Source organism: Grammomys surdaster, unplaced genomic scaffold, assembly GCF_004785775.1.
Source record: "Grammomys surdaster isolate TR1022 unplaced genomic scaffold, NIH_TR_1.0 126198, whole genome shotgun sequence".
In the NCBI taxonomy this organism is placed as follows: Eukaryota; Metazoa; Chordata; class Mammalia; order Rodentia; family Muridae; genus Grammomys; species Grammomys surdaster.
In genome coordinates, this window is record NW_021621003.1 from 6,819,519 (window position 1) to 6,835,324 (window position 15,806).

The 15,806-nt window shown below is 43.8% G+C and overlaps 1 protein-coding gene across 2 annotated transcripts in view; it reads left to right on the plus strand.

Annotated features, from left to right (window-relative positions):
• Positions 1 to 13,378, plus strand: part of Vcl (vinculin) — a 97,487-nt gene extending 84,109 nt beyond the window's left edge. Inside the window, exons 15-22 of one of the 2 annotated variants that reach the window (XM_028758558.1) lie at positions 554 to 662; positions 1,747 to 2,049; positions 3,275 to 3,399; positions 5,281 to 5,466; positions 8,494 to 8,697; positions 10,626 to 10,829; positions 11,238 to 11,342; positions 13,016 to 13,378. In XM_028758558.1, coding sequence (XP_028614391.1) covers positions 554 to 662; positions 1,747 to 2,049; positions 3,275 to 3,399; positions 5,281 to 5,466; positions 8,494 to 8,697; positions 10,626 to 10,829; positions 11,238 to 11,342; positions 13,016 to 13,162 — 1,383 coding nt within the window. In that variant the 3' untranslated portion in view covers positions 13,163 to 13,378. The remainder of the gene's footprint in view (positions 1 to 553; positions 663 to 1,746; positions 2,050 to 3,274; positions 3,400 to 5,280; positions 5,467 to 8,493; positions 8,698 to 10,625; positions 10,830 to 11,237; positions 11,343 to 13,015) is intronic. The other variant, XM_028758557.1, reaches the window with a different exon arrangement.
• The last annotated feature ends 2,428 nt before the right edge of the window (positions 13,379 to 15,806 follow it).

Sequence of the window (15,806 nt, forward strand, 5' to 3'; positions counted from 1 at the left end):
CCCCGGTCTTCGTATGTAGATCATCCAGGCTTCCATTTCAGTTTGGAGTCCCGCCTGCTTCACCTCTGAGTGCTAACATTTAGGGAATTATACCACCACATTCAGTTTTTAAACACAGTATTTTGCCTAGGCTGATTTTGAACTTGTAAATTTCTTGCCTCAGGCTGGGAATTACAGAATTGAATTACCTTGCCTAACTACATTTTTAGTTTCTTTTTGGTTCTTTTTAAGATGAAAAGTTGATACCAAGATATCAACTATTAAATATATGTCAGTTTTGTTGTTCTTCTGAAATGTTAAATGAATGCTCATTTACTTTGACACCTTAATTTTTTTCTTAAGACTAGGCTGTGACTCTATCTAAACCTTTGTGTGAAGGGCCCACTCTAGGGTATGTTTATGGCATCAAACTTAATGCATTTAGCCTGAAGAGGTTTGCCAATTGTGGTTTTCTGGTGCCATCTATAGGTACAGTGGAGAAAAGCTTTACTCTGGATTTGTAGTTGGAATGTGCTGGTGCCCTGGTATATGAAAATTGCTTTGTTATTAACAGGTCATCTCAGCTGCTCGAATCTTACTGAGGAACCCTGGTAATCAAGCTGCTTATGAACATTTTGAGACCATGAAGAACCAGTGGATTGATAATGTTGAAAAAATGACAGGTATCGTTTTGTAGAATGCCTTTGGTCAGATGCATGAGTTCTGAGGACCTCAAGCAGGACCGGTTATATCAGCTGTAATTGGATAGAGGGACAGTCAGGGGCTCGGCAGCATGCTGGGCCCTGATTAGGCTGCTGAGCGGTGGCGGCTTCTCATTCAAGCTTTGCTACTTTGTTGGACGAGAGGCTGTTTGAGCTTCTTTTATTTTAGACCCGCCCTCCGGTGTGATGGTCATCGTTATAGCTCCTATCTTCTCTTTGAATAGTGGCTTTGCTCAGTCCCAGCTAGAGTTTGGTTTCAGAGGCTGGAAGGCGGTGTTTGCGGATACAGTAAGTGTCCCTGTCATTTTCAGAGGGTTCACATTTCAAGGAACCACAATAGCTACCATTTAACCCAGCTTGTCTCAGAGTTTCCTCCAACTTATCAACTACATGGTTCCAAAAAAAAAAAAAAAAGGAGACACCTGTGTCTGTACGGCTGCCGAAGCGCCTCTGAGTTTTCTGAGTTCTCTGTAGAGGGGCAGGACAGAAAGGCAGACATGAGGAGTGTAGGCTCTTTGCTGTTGTCGGATCTATAGCAGCCAGAGATGAAAGCAGAGCTCCCCAAGTGTCTGAAGCGAGGTAACAGAAATGAAATAGAAGCAGGCTGTTAAGGTTACTGGAGTCCTCCGTGTGGCTCGCCTTAGGCACTTCAAGCTGCCAACAATCAACAGGTGGTGGAGAGTGAGCCGGGAAGGGAGAGGATGTTATTAGCAGATACTGAGCTGGCTATACGGTGAGGTTTCAGACTCGGTCCGGTTCCTCCTGATGTCTTTGTGTGTCTGGTTGTCTGTGGTGGATTTAAGAGGACCAGTGACCACGGTCAGTATAAATCCTGAGACCAAATGACCTTCTGGGTTGGGCTGTTTACATTTCAGTTTTTTAAAGCTACTTTGTTCATTTGAAAGCTTGCAATTTTGTAGGAAGAGCTTTGAACCGAAAAGAGAATTCTGAGTGTTATACTTTCTCATGAGATTCAAACAGACAACAGTGTTTTCAAATCTTTGTTCTTCTAAAAGCAAATTCAGTCCCATTTCTGTTCTGACAGGGCTGGTGGACGAGGCTATTGATACCAAATCTCTGTTGGATGCTTCTGAAGAAGCAATTAAAAAAGACCTGGACAAGTGTAAGGTAGCCATGGCCAATATTCAGCCTCAGATGCTGGTCGCTGGAGCAACCAGTATTGCCCGCCGGGCCAACCGGATTCTGCTGGTTGCTAAGAGGGAGGTAGAGAACTCTGAGGACCCAAAGTTCCGAGAGGCTGTGAAAGCTGCCTCTGATGAACTGAGCAAAACAATCTCCCCCATGGTGATGGATGCCAAGGCTGTGGCTGGAAACATCTCTGACCCTGGTAAGCAACAGTGCACTCTGTCTTTCATTCTAATTGCTAGGCTAACTCGGTGGAGATGGGGAAAGAGTAGTTATCCATGACCACCATATATAAAATCTGGGAGGCAACGTATGGACACTGCCTGGTTTGGTGCTCTTTCCTGTAATTTCCACACCCAGAAGGCTGAGGCAGAAGGATAACTGTCAGTTTGAGGCCAGTCAGGACAGAGTTACAGAATGATTTACAGAATGTCTCAAAAAACCCAAGGGGGGACAGTAGACATTTAGCTTTTCTTCCGTTCAACTTTTTTGCAGTATTGTCAGGCCTGTCCATCTCTGGATCAGGTTCTTTACCCTTTCCTAATGTTATCTGGCTTGCTATCCCTATTGATAGTCATAATTTTGGAAACTTTAAAATAAATGCTAATTATCCACCAACCATTTAGCTCATGAAGTTGGCATGTCTTTTCTTTTACTCTTCTTGCATATAATGACCTTTCTCTGTAGAGAATTTTTGTTTTTGTCAAATCTGGAGAGTTCAAGTAACTTTGGTCTCTTAGGCCCTACATGAGGGAATTTGAATTTTCTCCAGCTATATTTTGATCAGTGTTTCAGTACCACTAAAGGAGTTAATAACTGCAGCACTTGATGAGTTGCAAATCATGTATATTCCTTTCTCTTTGGAAACCAACATTTCCCATCTCATCAGCGAGAATCTAGGCTGCCTGACTAATTTCTGGCCTCTGCAGCCTCTTTCTCAAATTCCCAGTTCTCCATCTCTGTGGATGTATTTTGTCTCCTAATTGGAGTTTCTCATAGTTTAGCACTTCAAGATAAGGGTTAACACGATGAACGCCAACTAGAGCACAGACGAAGAGAGAAATGTGAGATGGACACTGGGGAGTTAGGAACCTAATCTGAAACTGCCATCTCCCACTCTGGAGACCTATCTCTTGACCGCTTCATCATAAGAGAAGTGATGGGTGCTGCCCAACCCTAGTATTCACACCCAGCATTCTCCAAGAACTCGTTACGTGTATAGTTGGAAGGCATCCTCACCACTGTAGGAGCAGCTGACCTCTGACACTTCCTCAGGGCCTCTGACTTGTCCTCCTTCCCTTCCCTGTGCCCATGATTCCCCTGGCAGCTCCACATCCAGCCTTGTTAGTGGGAACCAGTTCTTCTGCTGGACAGGCAGTGCTCTGGGCACTGACCTACCCATCTGAAAATGAGTGTCTTGTGTTTAGGCCTGCAAAAGAGCTTCCTGGACTCAGGATATCGGATCCTGGGAGCTGTGGCCAAGGTCAGAGAAGCCTTCCAACCTCAGGAGCCTGACTTCCCGCCTCCTCCACCAGACCTTGAACAGCTACGAGTAAGTAAATGCAGAGAGATGGGAAGAATTGAGCAGCAAGGGGCAGCCTGTGTGGGAGGCAGGTCTGCTCTTAAAGTCTTCATTTCCAGGTGGCTTCTGTAGCTTTTATGTGATTAATTAGAGGCAGGTCTTGATTTTCATTCCTAAGTTGAGTGGAATCATAGGCCAGCACTTGTGCGTGTACTTACATGGAATTAGCCTGTGTGACAGACAGGCTGAGAATGGAGGAGAGGTAAGTGCAGTTGGGATGATGAATTGATGAGATGTGACTTGTAGTAAAATAGTTTGTACATGCGTGGTGAGACTTGCTAAGGGGAAAACTGCAGAATTAGAACCTTATTAGGGTCTTGCCTTTCTCTCTTTTAGTAACAAAAGTAATATTTCCTCTTAAAAATTATTAAAATGTGTGTGTGTGTGTGTGTGCATATGTGCACAGGTACATTTTCTTGTGGAAAACAGAGGTGGTCAACTTTGTCCCTGAGGAGCCATCCACATTAGTTTTGGAGCCAGGATGTCTCACTGGGATGCAGGGCTTACCATTTTGGCTAGGTTAGCTGGCCAGTGAGCCCAGGAGATTCTCTTGTCTCTGCATCCCCAATGCTGAGATTATAAGCCCATACTGCCATGCTGAGCTGCTGTTTTGTTTTCTTTTGATTTTTGAGTCAGGGTTTCTCTACATAGCCCTGATTGTTCTGGAACTTAACTATGTAGATCAGGCTGGCCTTGAACTCACAGAGATCCACCTGCCTCTACCTCCTGAGTGCTGGGATTAAAGGCGTTCACCACCATTGCTGGCCCATGTTGAATGTTTTACTTGGGTACTTGAGACCAAACTAGGGTCTTCATGCTTGCATGGCAAGTACTCTACTGTCATCTCCTGAGACCATGGAATGTTTCTGTGTTTTAAAATTAGATTCTAATTTCAAATCTTTAAAACAGTTTTTTATGTGTATGGTTGTTCTGCACTGCTCGAATGCCTAGTGCCCTCAGAACCCAGAAGGGGGTGTTAGATCCCCTGCAACCAGAGTTCTAGATAGTTATGAGCAGCCGTGTGGGTGCTGGGAATTTGAACCCATATTTTCTGGTGGAGCAACAAGTGCTCTTAACTGCTGAGCCATCTCCCAAGCCCTCAAATCTTTTTGTAATTCTTTCCCATCAAGTACCATGAATATATTTCCCCATGATTAAAGAATAAGCTAGTTGAGGAGTATCTTTTAGTTACAAATCCTAGAAACAAAAACAGTAATGATCTTGTATACGGATATGTACTCCAAGTAGTAGTTTAGAAAAATGTTGGTTTGAAGAGTAGCATATCAAGACAATAATTCTACTTACTTCCTTTGGTATGTTTTCTTATTTAATGTCAGTAAAAGAAGTCAGGTTGGTTAATGACTAAATTGGGTCTCTATACGTAAGGAGGATAGGTGGTTCCCCAGTCTTCAACATTTGTTTACACTTTCCATTGAGGCTCTTGATGATGAGATTTCTGTTAGGTGGCTTCTTTGAGTCATGACATTTAGAATTAGGGACATTGAGATCACATAGCAGATGTAGAACGTGAGGTTCTAGTGGGAAGTTACTGACTCTCATCTGCCCTTGGACAACCAGAACCAGAACCAGGTCTTACATCTTCTGTGGGGATGGCTTTGGGAATTGTTGCTCTGGTAATGCTATGTATGCCTCCCGTGGGATAATGACCAACACTTAGCTGCTGGGTTCTTATAGAAAGAGAAGAAAAATGTTTTTATTGATATTGCGCAGATTCCCTCATGGGCATGTGTGGGTAGTCTTACATGGTGTTAATGTGGGCAGATTTTTTAGATTGTTTTCTAGTGGTAGCTCCCAGGGTTTACTTACAATCTGCTTTATTTACAATTGTAGCTAACTGATGAGCTGGCTCCTCCTAAACCACCTCTGCCTGAGGGTGAAGTCCCTCCACCCAGGCCCCCACCACCAGAAGAGAAGGATGAAGAGTTCCCTGAGCAGAAAGCTGGGGAGGTGATTAACCAGCCAATGATGATGGCCGCCAGGCAGCTCCACGATGAAGCTCGGAAATGGTCTAGCAAGGTGAGCCCGAGACTGTTCTTGTGGGGATGCGTGCCCTTCAGAAAGGATGGAGACATCTCAGGGAGAAGTCTGTGTGACCACCTGCCCTCTCGCTCAGTTCTCTCGTTTCAGGCAGTGTGTTCTTTTTACTAGTGATTAGTGAGAAGTCTCTAGTGTTTGATGGCTTGCCTTTCCTTGGGCAAAAGTGAAAGCTGGGATGTCTGTGGCTAAAGAAGAGAGTTTCTTCCCTCTGTCCAGTAGAGGAGTCAGCTGTACTGACTCCTGACATCTGGGGTCTTTTTAGAAACTGTTTATCTTTATTGGATAAACTTCAATTGTGAAAATATCTTTTGTGGGTTTTGTGAGATAAAATGTGTGCAGTTCCTCTAATGCTTGCATTGGCGGCTCAGAAGCAGTGTGCTTTGTCCTATCTCAGAATCATCTTGTGATTCTCAGAATCAACCTTCTCTACTTAGGACAGCTCCAGGTTATGTTCATCTCCACTAATTTAAAAGTTTAACTATTCCTGTGGCCGAGATCTGGGTGTAATCCAGTCCCACTTCATGTCTATATCCCACCTGTTTCCCAGCACTGGAAACAAGTAGTTGCTTTTCTTGCTTAGTGCTCATCTGCCAGTGAGGATGTGGTTCTTAGCTCTAGACTGCTGGTACTGCGTCAGAACTCTAGCTCTTCATTCCCACTCTATTCTTTCACTTTTACATCCTTAACTGAATATACTTCTCAGAGAGCTGCCTGCAGTTAATCTTGTGTTGTTGTTGGTTTTTGTCTTCAGGCTGAGAAATTGACCTTGGTTTGTTCTTTCTGTTTTGTTTTTGTTTGTTTGTTGTTTTGTTTTTTTCAAGACATGGTTTCTCTGTGTAGCTCTGGCTATCCTAGAACTCAATCTGTACACTAGGCTGGCCTGGAACTCAAGAGTTCTGCCTGCCTCTTTTCCTGAGTGCTGGGATTAAAGGAAAGTGCCACCACTGCCAGTGTTTACAAGTGTTACCTGGGAGCCTGGGTTTCTAGGAGTGGCAACCTTGCTGGTGCTGGATCTGACCAGTGGAATTCTTTATAATGGTTTCTCTCCAACACTCCCAGGATCATGTAGCACAATCTACTGTGAATGGAGAATGGGTGACAATAGGATTGATTTACCCCAAAGAAAATGTAAAGGTAATTATAATAAGCCTGAACATATTGTGAAAATATATGTGGAATAGAATGTCAGACAGCACTGGCCCATATATTTGCCCCACTATGCTCAGTGTGTTCACAAGTCCTGGCCAGAAGGTCTGATTTCATGAGTTCACTGACTTTTGAGTTGTATAAAGCTAGGAACTATATGAACTATATAGGTTGGGAAGGTGTATATGTATACGTATACGTATATGTTTGTCTCTGTTCTGACTTTGTGCAGCTTGTTACTCTGAACCTTAGCAGGAGTCAGCTGGTCTTTCCTTTAAGGAATGGGGAGGAGCCTTGGTTGAGACAGTTTAGGTGAAAGGATTGGTGGTTACCTCACCCCTTGTTGGCCCTGTGTCTTCCAACGTCATTGATACTTTGTTGAGTGCCAATGGGCTTTTTTTTTTTTTTTTTTTTGAGGTAGGCTTGTGTTTAGGATAAACCTTTTTATTTTTGTTGTTGTTGAGATTTTTATTTTGCTTTTCGAGATTTTACTTTATGAGTGTTTTGCCTGCATGTATTTCTGTGCACCACATGTGTGCAATGCCCATGGAAGCCAGAAGGTATCAAATCCCCTGGAATTGGAGTTAGAGATGGTTATGAACCACCATGGGCGTGCTGGAAACTGAATCCAGGTCCTGGAGAAGAGTAGTTCATGCTCTTAACCACTGAGCTTTCTAACCCCCAGAATTTCTATTGTTAAGTTTTCCTGTTTCTCGAGACTGTCTCATGACTCACTGCTCTCCAGCGTGGACTTCTTGCCTCTGCCTCTGGAGTACTGTTAGGATAAGACTTTTAGGAACCTTAAATAAAATTCCATATAAACACTCATTTCCTCCTGGTCACAGATTCTTGGTGTAAACAACCTTTCTTCACCAGTCTTTTATAAATGGCTCGACTTCATTAGAGCAGTTCCTTTTTCTTTCCACGCCAGCTTGTTTTTAGCATCTCTTCTATCTTCCCAGCTCCTTAGAATTCCCGTCTTTGGTATAAAACTCTCTTTCCTTGGTTCCTGTTAATTCATAAGCAACCACTTGGGTTCATACGAGGCTCCTCTGAGCTTAGCCTCATTTGGTTGCCAAGTCCACGTGTTACCTGATCTGTGTACTAGTAAGCTGAGTTTGGGGTGAGAAGCTGTTTTCAACAATGGAGAGACTTAGGCTGTACCCACAAGGTGGCACTTTCAGTTGCTGCGGTAAGATACTGTGGAAGCTTTGTCCCTGAAGACATTTTTAAGGAGGAAGACAGTCTGAGATGTAGGGTTTTCACTGCTATAGGAACTTGATGAGTGTCTTCTCGGGGGCCATTAGTGCTAGCTGAGTGGTTATAGGGTATTTGGTAAACTCTTCATTTCTGTCTCCTGGTTTGCTACCTGTTACCTTTGACATGCCATTTCTAATCTAGAACTTCTAATCCCTGAAGGAAATAATGAGTCTGCTAGCTGCAGAGCTGTGTTCTTGGATGATGGAATTGTATCTGAGTTAGGAGGACGCTCAGTTTTTCCTTCAAATAGCTTACATGACTGTTTACTTTTCTCCTCTACATTCTTTTTAAAGGTAATGGCTACTGGGTTGTTTGGCTCCCCAAACATGTGGTTCTGGTCAAGTTTAACTTCAGCAGCAAGTGTATAGCACCTGCCCTCTGTGGAAACCTTTTGCTGGAGCAAATTTCTCCACTTATCTCAAGGAGACTTCTGAGTTCCTGTCTTTGAATCTTGGTTCCCATGGCTCCTGGAGACCATGCCATTTTCTTTCCCATCCCAGGCAAGCTTTGGTAACTAAACCAGCTGAAGCTCCATTTCCTGAGTCCTGTTGTTCTTACTAACACTATCCCTGTTTCTCACCCTTCCCACCATCGACAAAGCCGGGTATCCCAGCCGCTCAGGTGGGTATAGGAGTTGTAGCTGAGGCAGATGCGGCTGATGCTGTTGGGTTCCCTTTCCCCTCTGACATGGAAGACGATTACGAACCTGAGCTGCTGTTAATGCCATCTAATCAGCCGGTCAACCAGCCCATTCTGGCCGCGGCTCAGTCCTTGCACCGGGAAGCTACCAAGTGGTCTAGTAAGGTACTGATCGGTGCCCCAGCTGGGGCTGCTCCAAATGCATCCGGCCGTGCAGCCTTGACACCTTGCATCACTCATTATCTGTGCGGGTCCTGTGAGTCTGAGCCGGGCGGGCAACTGTCTGTCTGCACCTTGTTGTTAGGACTGGCTTCACAAGTTGGATAGGTTTGCTAATGCCCAACTGACCTGCATTTATATTTGTGGAATAGAGAGAAATGCGGTCACTTTTCAAAGAATTCATTTTCTTCCCATTTTTTTTGTGGCCATTATTGGAGCTATAAACTCCTTGGTAAGCTGTAGATGCATCTCTTGGTGACTTCTAGGTCAGGAGCCATTGGGGACCACTAAAAGTTCCCCCAGCTTGACCACTGAGCTTTGCTTGGCTCCCACTGACCTCTCACTGATGGCTCAGCAGAGTTGATCAGGATAAGCAGCAGCTTTATTTGGCAGCGTCAGGAGGACTGCTAGCTGCCCTGCACCTGGCTGTGTGACAGATGCTGGCCCTCATGGGAGCCCACAGGGAAGGGGTTTCACTGACTGCTTTTTCAGGTGTCTAAGAGGCATTGGAAGTGGCCACAGGGAAAGCTTAAGGCCATCAGCTAGGTATAGAGCCTTGGGTTCATTTGGAGAGTTGAGGTGTAGAGGTGATCACCTTTTTTTTTTCTCTTTGAAGATGGCATGTTGCAAGAAAGAGTGGGAAGATGGTGGGTACTAACTAACTTTGGCACTGTGCTGTCTTCTAACCAATGTCATGGAATCCTAAATTACCTCAGGTCTGCACTGGAAGTTTGCCCAGAGGGCTTCATCTAACATATGCCTCTCCTCATGACTTCCTCCCAAACCTGTGTTCTCTGGCCTGTTTATTTCCTGAGACATTATGTACCTTCAAAGCACTAATGATGAGCCAGTTCATGGAGCCCGTGGAGCTCTTGCAAGAGTACCCCGAGTGGCATGGTTTGTGTGTGCCTCACTGCATTGTATAAAAGTTGAAAAGCATGAGGGGAAAATGAGTGGGGTCTGGCCATTCAGGTAGTTTTAAATACCGTAGTTGCTATAATTTTAGGTTGTTAAGGATATAATTTGCTTAAATATTTCCTTATTCATAATCCACAAGAGTTTTAAGTGAACCAAATGCTAGATCTCAGATGAACTGCCATTATTAATGAGAGAGGAGGTTCCATTACAGCCTGACTCAGGTTTATGTATTTGATTCCTCCCTCGGCATCCTCCTAGGTGAACATTCCTTAATTGGATGGAGGCTTCATGTAGCTGATGGGACAGAACAATTGGTTTGCAACCTTTTAAAATGTGGAATGATTAAATTAGCATGCTCTTTCAGGCTGAGCCGGTCAAGAGGCAGTAGAGGGCAAAGTAGTCTAGGTGAGAAAATATCCAGTTCTCTTGTGTTTCTCACTTAGGTTGAGAATCATTACCTGGGGTTTTAAGTTCCAGTGACGTTGCACAAGTACGTGACTGCTGTTTATATGAGCAAAGATGAAGAGGATGCTTTCAGCATCTGGAAAGCCTCCTCTGTGTTCTCCCACTCTGGCTGCCTCCCCTGCTTTCTCCCGTTAGAGATGTGAAAATGCCTGTGTGAGCAGCTCCTTGGCTCTGGCCCTATGTTATTGACACAATTAACCTGGAGATGCTCAAGTGCTTGTCCAGTGCTGTGCCTGGGGCACCCACGTCGCCCTTTCAGACTAATATCTGGGTCTTGTTTTCATTCAGGATATTCTCTCTCAGAGTGCTGGGACAAATGTCCTGTCTCTCTTCTGTTTCCCCAGTGCTGTCTATTACCCCAAACAGTACTCTCCCCCTTTCCTAGCCTTCCAGAGGGCTGCTAGAGCAGCAGGCTTCCTCCTGTTTTTCTACTTTTCTTAACTTGGCTAGTGTGTGGGCAGAGCTCATGCTGTATCTTTGCTTCTCTCTAGGGCAATGACATCATTGCAGCAGCCAAGCGCATGGCTCTGCTGATGGCGGAGATGTCTCGGCTGGTAAGAGGGGGCAGTGGTACCAAGCGGGCACTTATTCAATGTGCCAAGGATATTGCCAAGGCCTCTGATGAGGTGACAAGGTTGGCCAAGGAGGTTGCCAAGCAGTGCACAGATAAGCGGATTAGAACCAATCTCTTACAGGTAATTGGAAAAATATGCTGTGTGTGAGTGTGTGTATGTGGAGGGTGAGGTGGGGAAGGGATGAGAGGAGAGAGAGAGAAGACAATGAGAATGGGGAGGGAACGAACAAGAGAGACAGTACCTAAGTGGGAAGCATGAATGATAAAATGTGAGGGAAAAAGCAGAGGAAAGTGGGTTAATAGGAAGAGGCATTCAAGAAGAAAAAGCAACAGCAACAAGAGCAGTATGTGGATACAAAGTTTTATTTCCTAATCCAGTAGAATTTGAACCAATTGATCAGGACTGGTGCTAGGGATAAAATCAGTACTTTCTGCATGCCATCAAACTAGAAACGGAGTTGGGTATGTCTGCCTCCAAGGAACTGTGGGCAAGAGACCCAACAAACATCAAATGAAACTTTCTCTTTAGGTCTGTGAGCGAATCCCAACTATAAGCACCCAGCTCAAAATACTGTCCACAGTGAAGGCTACTATGCTGGGCCGGACCAACATCAGTGATGAGGAGTCTGAGCAGGTATGTGCCGCTGTTCTGAGTTCTCTGCCTCAAGCTTCTTTGCTGTTTAATTTCAGCTTTAGGACAAACTTACCTCTGAATTGAGAATTCAGCAGCCCTTTCTTTCCTTATCTCCTCTCAGGTAGGCCCTACTGAGTCACATTCCTGGTCATATGGTAGAGAACACATCTTGGTAGCACTGTCTACAGAGGACCCATCATTATTTTAAAAGTTAAAATGAGAGAGACAATCAGTCCCCACTAAGTAGATCAACTGCTCTGCCCTCTACAGAGCCTATGGGTACCACTGAGGAAACAGGGAGGGTAAGCTTCGTGCTGCTGCCACTGCTGCTTACACTACCATTGCTTTAATCCAGTAGCACTCATCTTCACTGCCATGGGCAGGAGCTTCATCAAAATCCCTAACTTCCATACACTGCAAGCAGAGTTGGATACTGGGTTCCTTTTCTTTGTGGGCTGTCTTGTGCCTAAAGATAGGAGAAGTTAGAAAATGAAGGGCAAGACTGAGATTCATGCTAAATCACATCAAGTTGATTATTTAACAAAATGCGTGTTGGAACCATGTGTTCCATTAAATTTAAAAAAAGTAGAAACAGTGGTAGACTCGAACAGACACAGGATACAAATGAAGTCTTGAGCTGGACCCTGACTCTGTTGTGTGAGTTTGGCTGTCAAGGATATAAGCCTTTCCAGGCCCGAGACCCTTCCTAAGAAGGAAGAGGACCAATGTTTGGAATTTAGACTGTAGGTATTTCTCCCAGAGCCCTCTGAACTTTATGCATATATTTCACTCATGTTACACCCCCCTCCCCTGCCCGAGGAAACCCTATGGCCTTCTTAAATCCTCCAAAGATCTATGACTTACAGCTGGTTTGCTACCCTAAAGAATGATGTAGTTGGGTTGGAGAGATGGCTCGGAGGTTAAGAGCACTGGCTGTTCTTCCATAGGTCCTGAGTTCAATGCCCAGCACCCACACGGTGGCTCACAACCATCTGGGTGTGAGTAGACAGCCAACTAGATCCCCATCCTCTAGTTTGGTGTTTTGAAAAATAATGTACTTATATTTTTAAAGGTTGATTAGTTTGCTTGTTTTCATTTACTGCTTATGAAATGCCTCCTGTACTAAATACTGGAGAGCAATGAAAAAACCAACAAAAATCTCTGCCCTATGGAACTTAATATAGATAAATGAAACCAAACTAACCCCTCCCCAAAACACCAAACCCAAATGCCAACTAAGAAAACAAAACTCACCCCTAAGCAACCTAGGTATAATATATAGCATAAAATTAACGGTGAATTTTATGAAGAAAAATATCTTCAAGTAAATAATGCTAGGAGTTTTAAGTGGTGTTATTTAATATATGGTTCCCTAAGATCTGAAAGACACTGGAGGGGGAGCCTGCATACTTGGAAGAAAAGTTGCAGGTAGAGGACATAGCACGAGTCTTGAAAGAACACTGCCTTTGAAAACCAGGTATGAGTGCATGCTGTCACCCATGCAAAGACACAATGCAGTCATTGATATACAAGTCAAATTATATAAACATTGCCCTGTTGATACAGTTAACCACCAGTGATACAGGGGGTCCAATGCAGGGGGTTAACTGTAGCCCACCCTTGGCAGCGAGCGCTGCGTTAGGGACTATAGTAACTGGGCTCTTCTATTGCAGGCCACAGAGATGCTGGTTCATAATGCCCAGAACCTCATGCAGTCTGTAAAGGAGACTGTTCGAGAGGCAGAAGCTGCTTCAATCAAAATTCGAACAGATGCTGGATTTACCTTGCGCTGGGTCAGAAAGACTCCCTGGTACCAGTAGGCGCCTTGTCAAACCTGGCTGGTACATAAACCTCTGCTAAAGAGAAGATATCCATCTTGAGTTCCAGAAGCCATTGAGAGTTGCCAGGAGTGGAAAAATCAACCCCTGGTTTCACACAGCAGAAGGAATGGGGCCTCTTCACATAGAAAACATTTATACTCTTGTCATTGACACTTTGAAATGTGTCTCTCTATAAACCCTGTACTTTCACAGTTACTATGTGCACACTGTCCCATGGATTTTACATAAGCTCAGAATAAGCGAACACTAGCAGGAAGCCTTGCTCTGCCCTGGGGGACATTTCTCTGTTTACGGTTCACTAACTCCCTTTTCCCCCTTTAGGCTCTCAAGACCTAGAGCTGAGGCAAGTCAGTAAATAACTATGCTTCCAAAGTTATTTTGGGTTTTCCCTCCTGCTGCTGACCCTGCCTACCCTTCCCTGGGCTGTGTATCATTGCTGCAGGGAAAGGTGGTCTCTGGGGAGTTCCAGCTTGCATGGCCTGGATTCATTTCCTGCTTTCTCCCCATATAATTCTAGTTCTTCACAATGGAAAACCAACTTTCACTTTTGGGAGGAAATCACTATTCTGTCTTTACCATGCCCCTGACTAGTATGTGTTATGGAAACTTCCTGTCTCACATCCTGCCTTGCTTGGTTGCCAAGGTAACCATCCTGTAAACACACTGGTGCTCTCTGCCACTAGAGGGGCAGAGTAGCTGGGGTGTGATCCTGCCCATCCTCCCAGTGGGGCCACTCCCAGGTTTTTTATGCTTTGTCACTGCCAGTAGAGGTCTGTGCTGAGGCCTTAGCATTCATTCTTGGCTCTTATTTTCTTTTTTAATTTTTGAGCTGAAAGGCTGCATTTACTTTTAACCAAATCATCCTAGGCTTTGGCAGTCTTCCTCTACATGCTTCTTAAACGAGACTTTAAATATACATAGGTATGTGTTTGTCTGTAATCCCTCCATCTCCTACTTTTTCCTTTTTCAAATTTCAGACTGGGTCTCTTTATGTTGTCCAGGCTAGTCTTGAACTTCTGGATTCAAGTGTGTCAGCATGTTAGCTCCTCACACTTGACTTTGCTTGTAACTTTGAGAGGTCCATTCAAAATTAAGTCCTAAGAATTTAAGAGACTTGAATGGAAAGGCAATCTTGTCTGAAAGGTTTTTTTTTTTTTTTTTTTTTTTTTTTTTTTTTTTGGTTTTTCGAGACAGGGTTTCTCTGTGTAGCCCTGGCTGTCCTGGAACTCACTCTGTAGACCAGGCTAGCCTCGAACTCAGAAATCCACCTGCCTCTGCCTCCCAAGTGCTGGGATTAAAGGTGTGTGCCACCACTGCCCAGTGAAAGGTATTTGTTGTGTAAGGGAGAATAGCATTTGCAGATTATACTTCTGGTGCTGCTAGGGAAAAAAAATCAGTAGAATGATTATAGTTTCCAGTTGCTTTTGACCAACTACAACCAAGCCTTTGTCATCCTTCCATAAATACGAAGTATTCAAGAATAATAAGTATGGTATCTACTATCAGAAAGGCATGTTTCCTATTGGGCACAGCTAGTGAAAAAGTGTCTTTCTTTTTTTGCATTTATCCTGGCTGTATAAGCATTTCTCAGCACACAAATGCTTCTTTCAGAAATCAAGAACCAGATGAATACAGGAGTGAGACCTTCTTGATGGATGTTCTTCCCACATCTAGTATGTTCGATCCCAACACTGAACTTGTAAATCTTAAGTTGACCCTGAATACTCAGGCTTCCCCTATTCCCTTGCAGCTGATAAAAGATTCTTTTCAAAGCTCTCAGCAGATCTGTATAGTCGCTTACCTGATATAAACGCATATCAATGCCTTTAAAGTATGAATCTATGCCAAAGATCATCTTTTGTTTTACTAAAGATTACTTAGAGGAACTAAGAAAAATCATGTTTGCTCTCCAAGTTCTTCCAGTTCTGGAGACACATGCCCACCAGATGTGCTTTTCTTGAGTGTCAGTGCTTACAGTACAAGGAGGCAAAAAGAAACAGCCCCTGAATGACGTGTTAGAGATGCCACCACTAAAAACTACATTTATAAACTAGGACTTATATGCAAATGTTTTCTGCCTCTTCTTTTGTTCTGTTTAAAACAATAAAGTACATTTATATGAATAAGGCTCTAAATGAGGTTATTTTACTGACAACTTTAGGTCATACTCTTCCTTTGTTTTGAAGCTAATCTCAAAGTCTGAAAACTAATGACTTTATTTAGTCCATAAAGGAGTTACATAATAGTGTAGTTACATAAGAGGGCCTGTGTGATAAAGGACAATCTGGGCAACAATTCTAGCTAATGTATTCTAATACATTTGAAGGAGAAGAAATCACAAGTTACCAGTGGGCAAAGCAGCGAGATGTAGGTCACCTCTGGCTAAAGTGGCCCTCATTTTAGAAGATTTTAGATATTACTAGAGACCACCACTGTCCCTTAAAACGATGAAGTTTGAAATGTGAGGGATACCTTTGTTTGTTCCCAACCCCAATACATAGCTAGCTATGGCTGTGAGGCAGAACTAGCTCTGAGGACACAGTCCTTCTCTCATTTGAGGAAACACTAAGACAAAAAACATGCTTTTTTGCTTAATATTCTAGAACTGAAAAGGAAAAAAAAA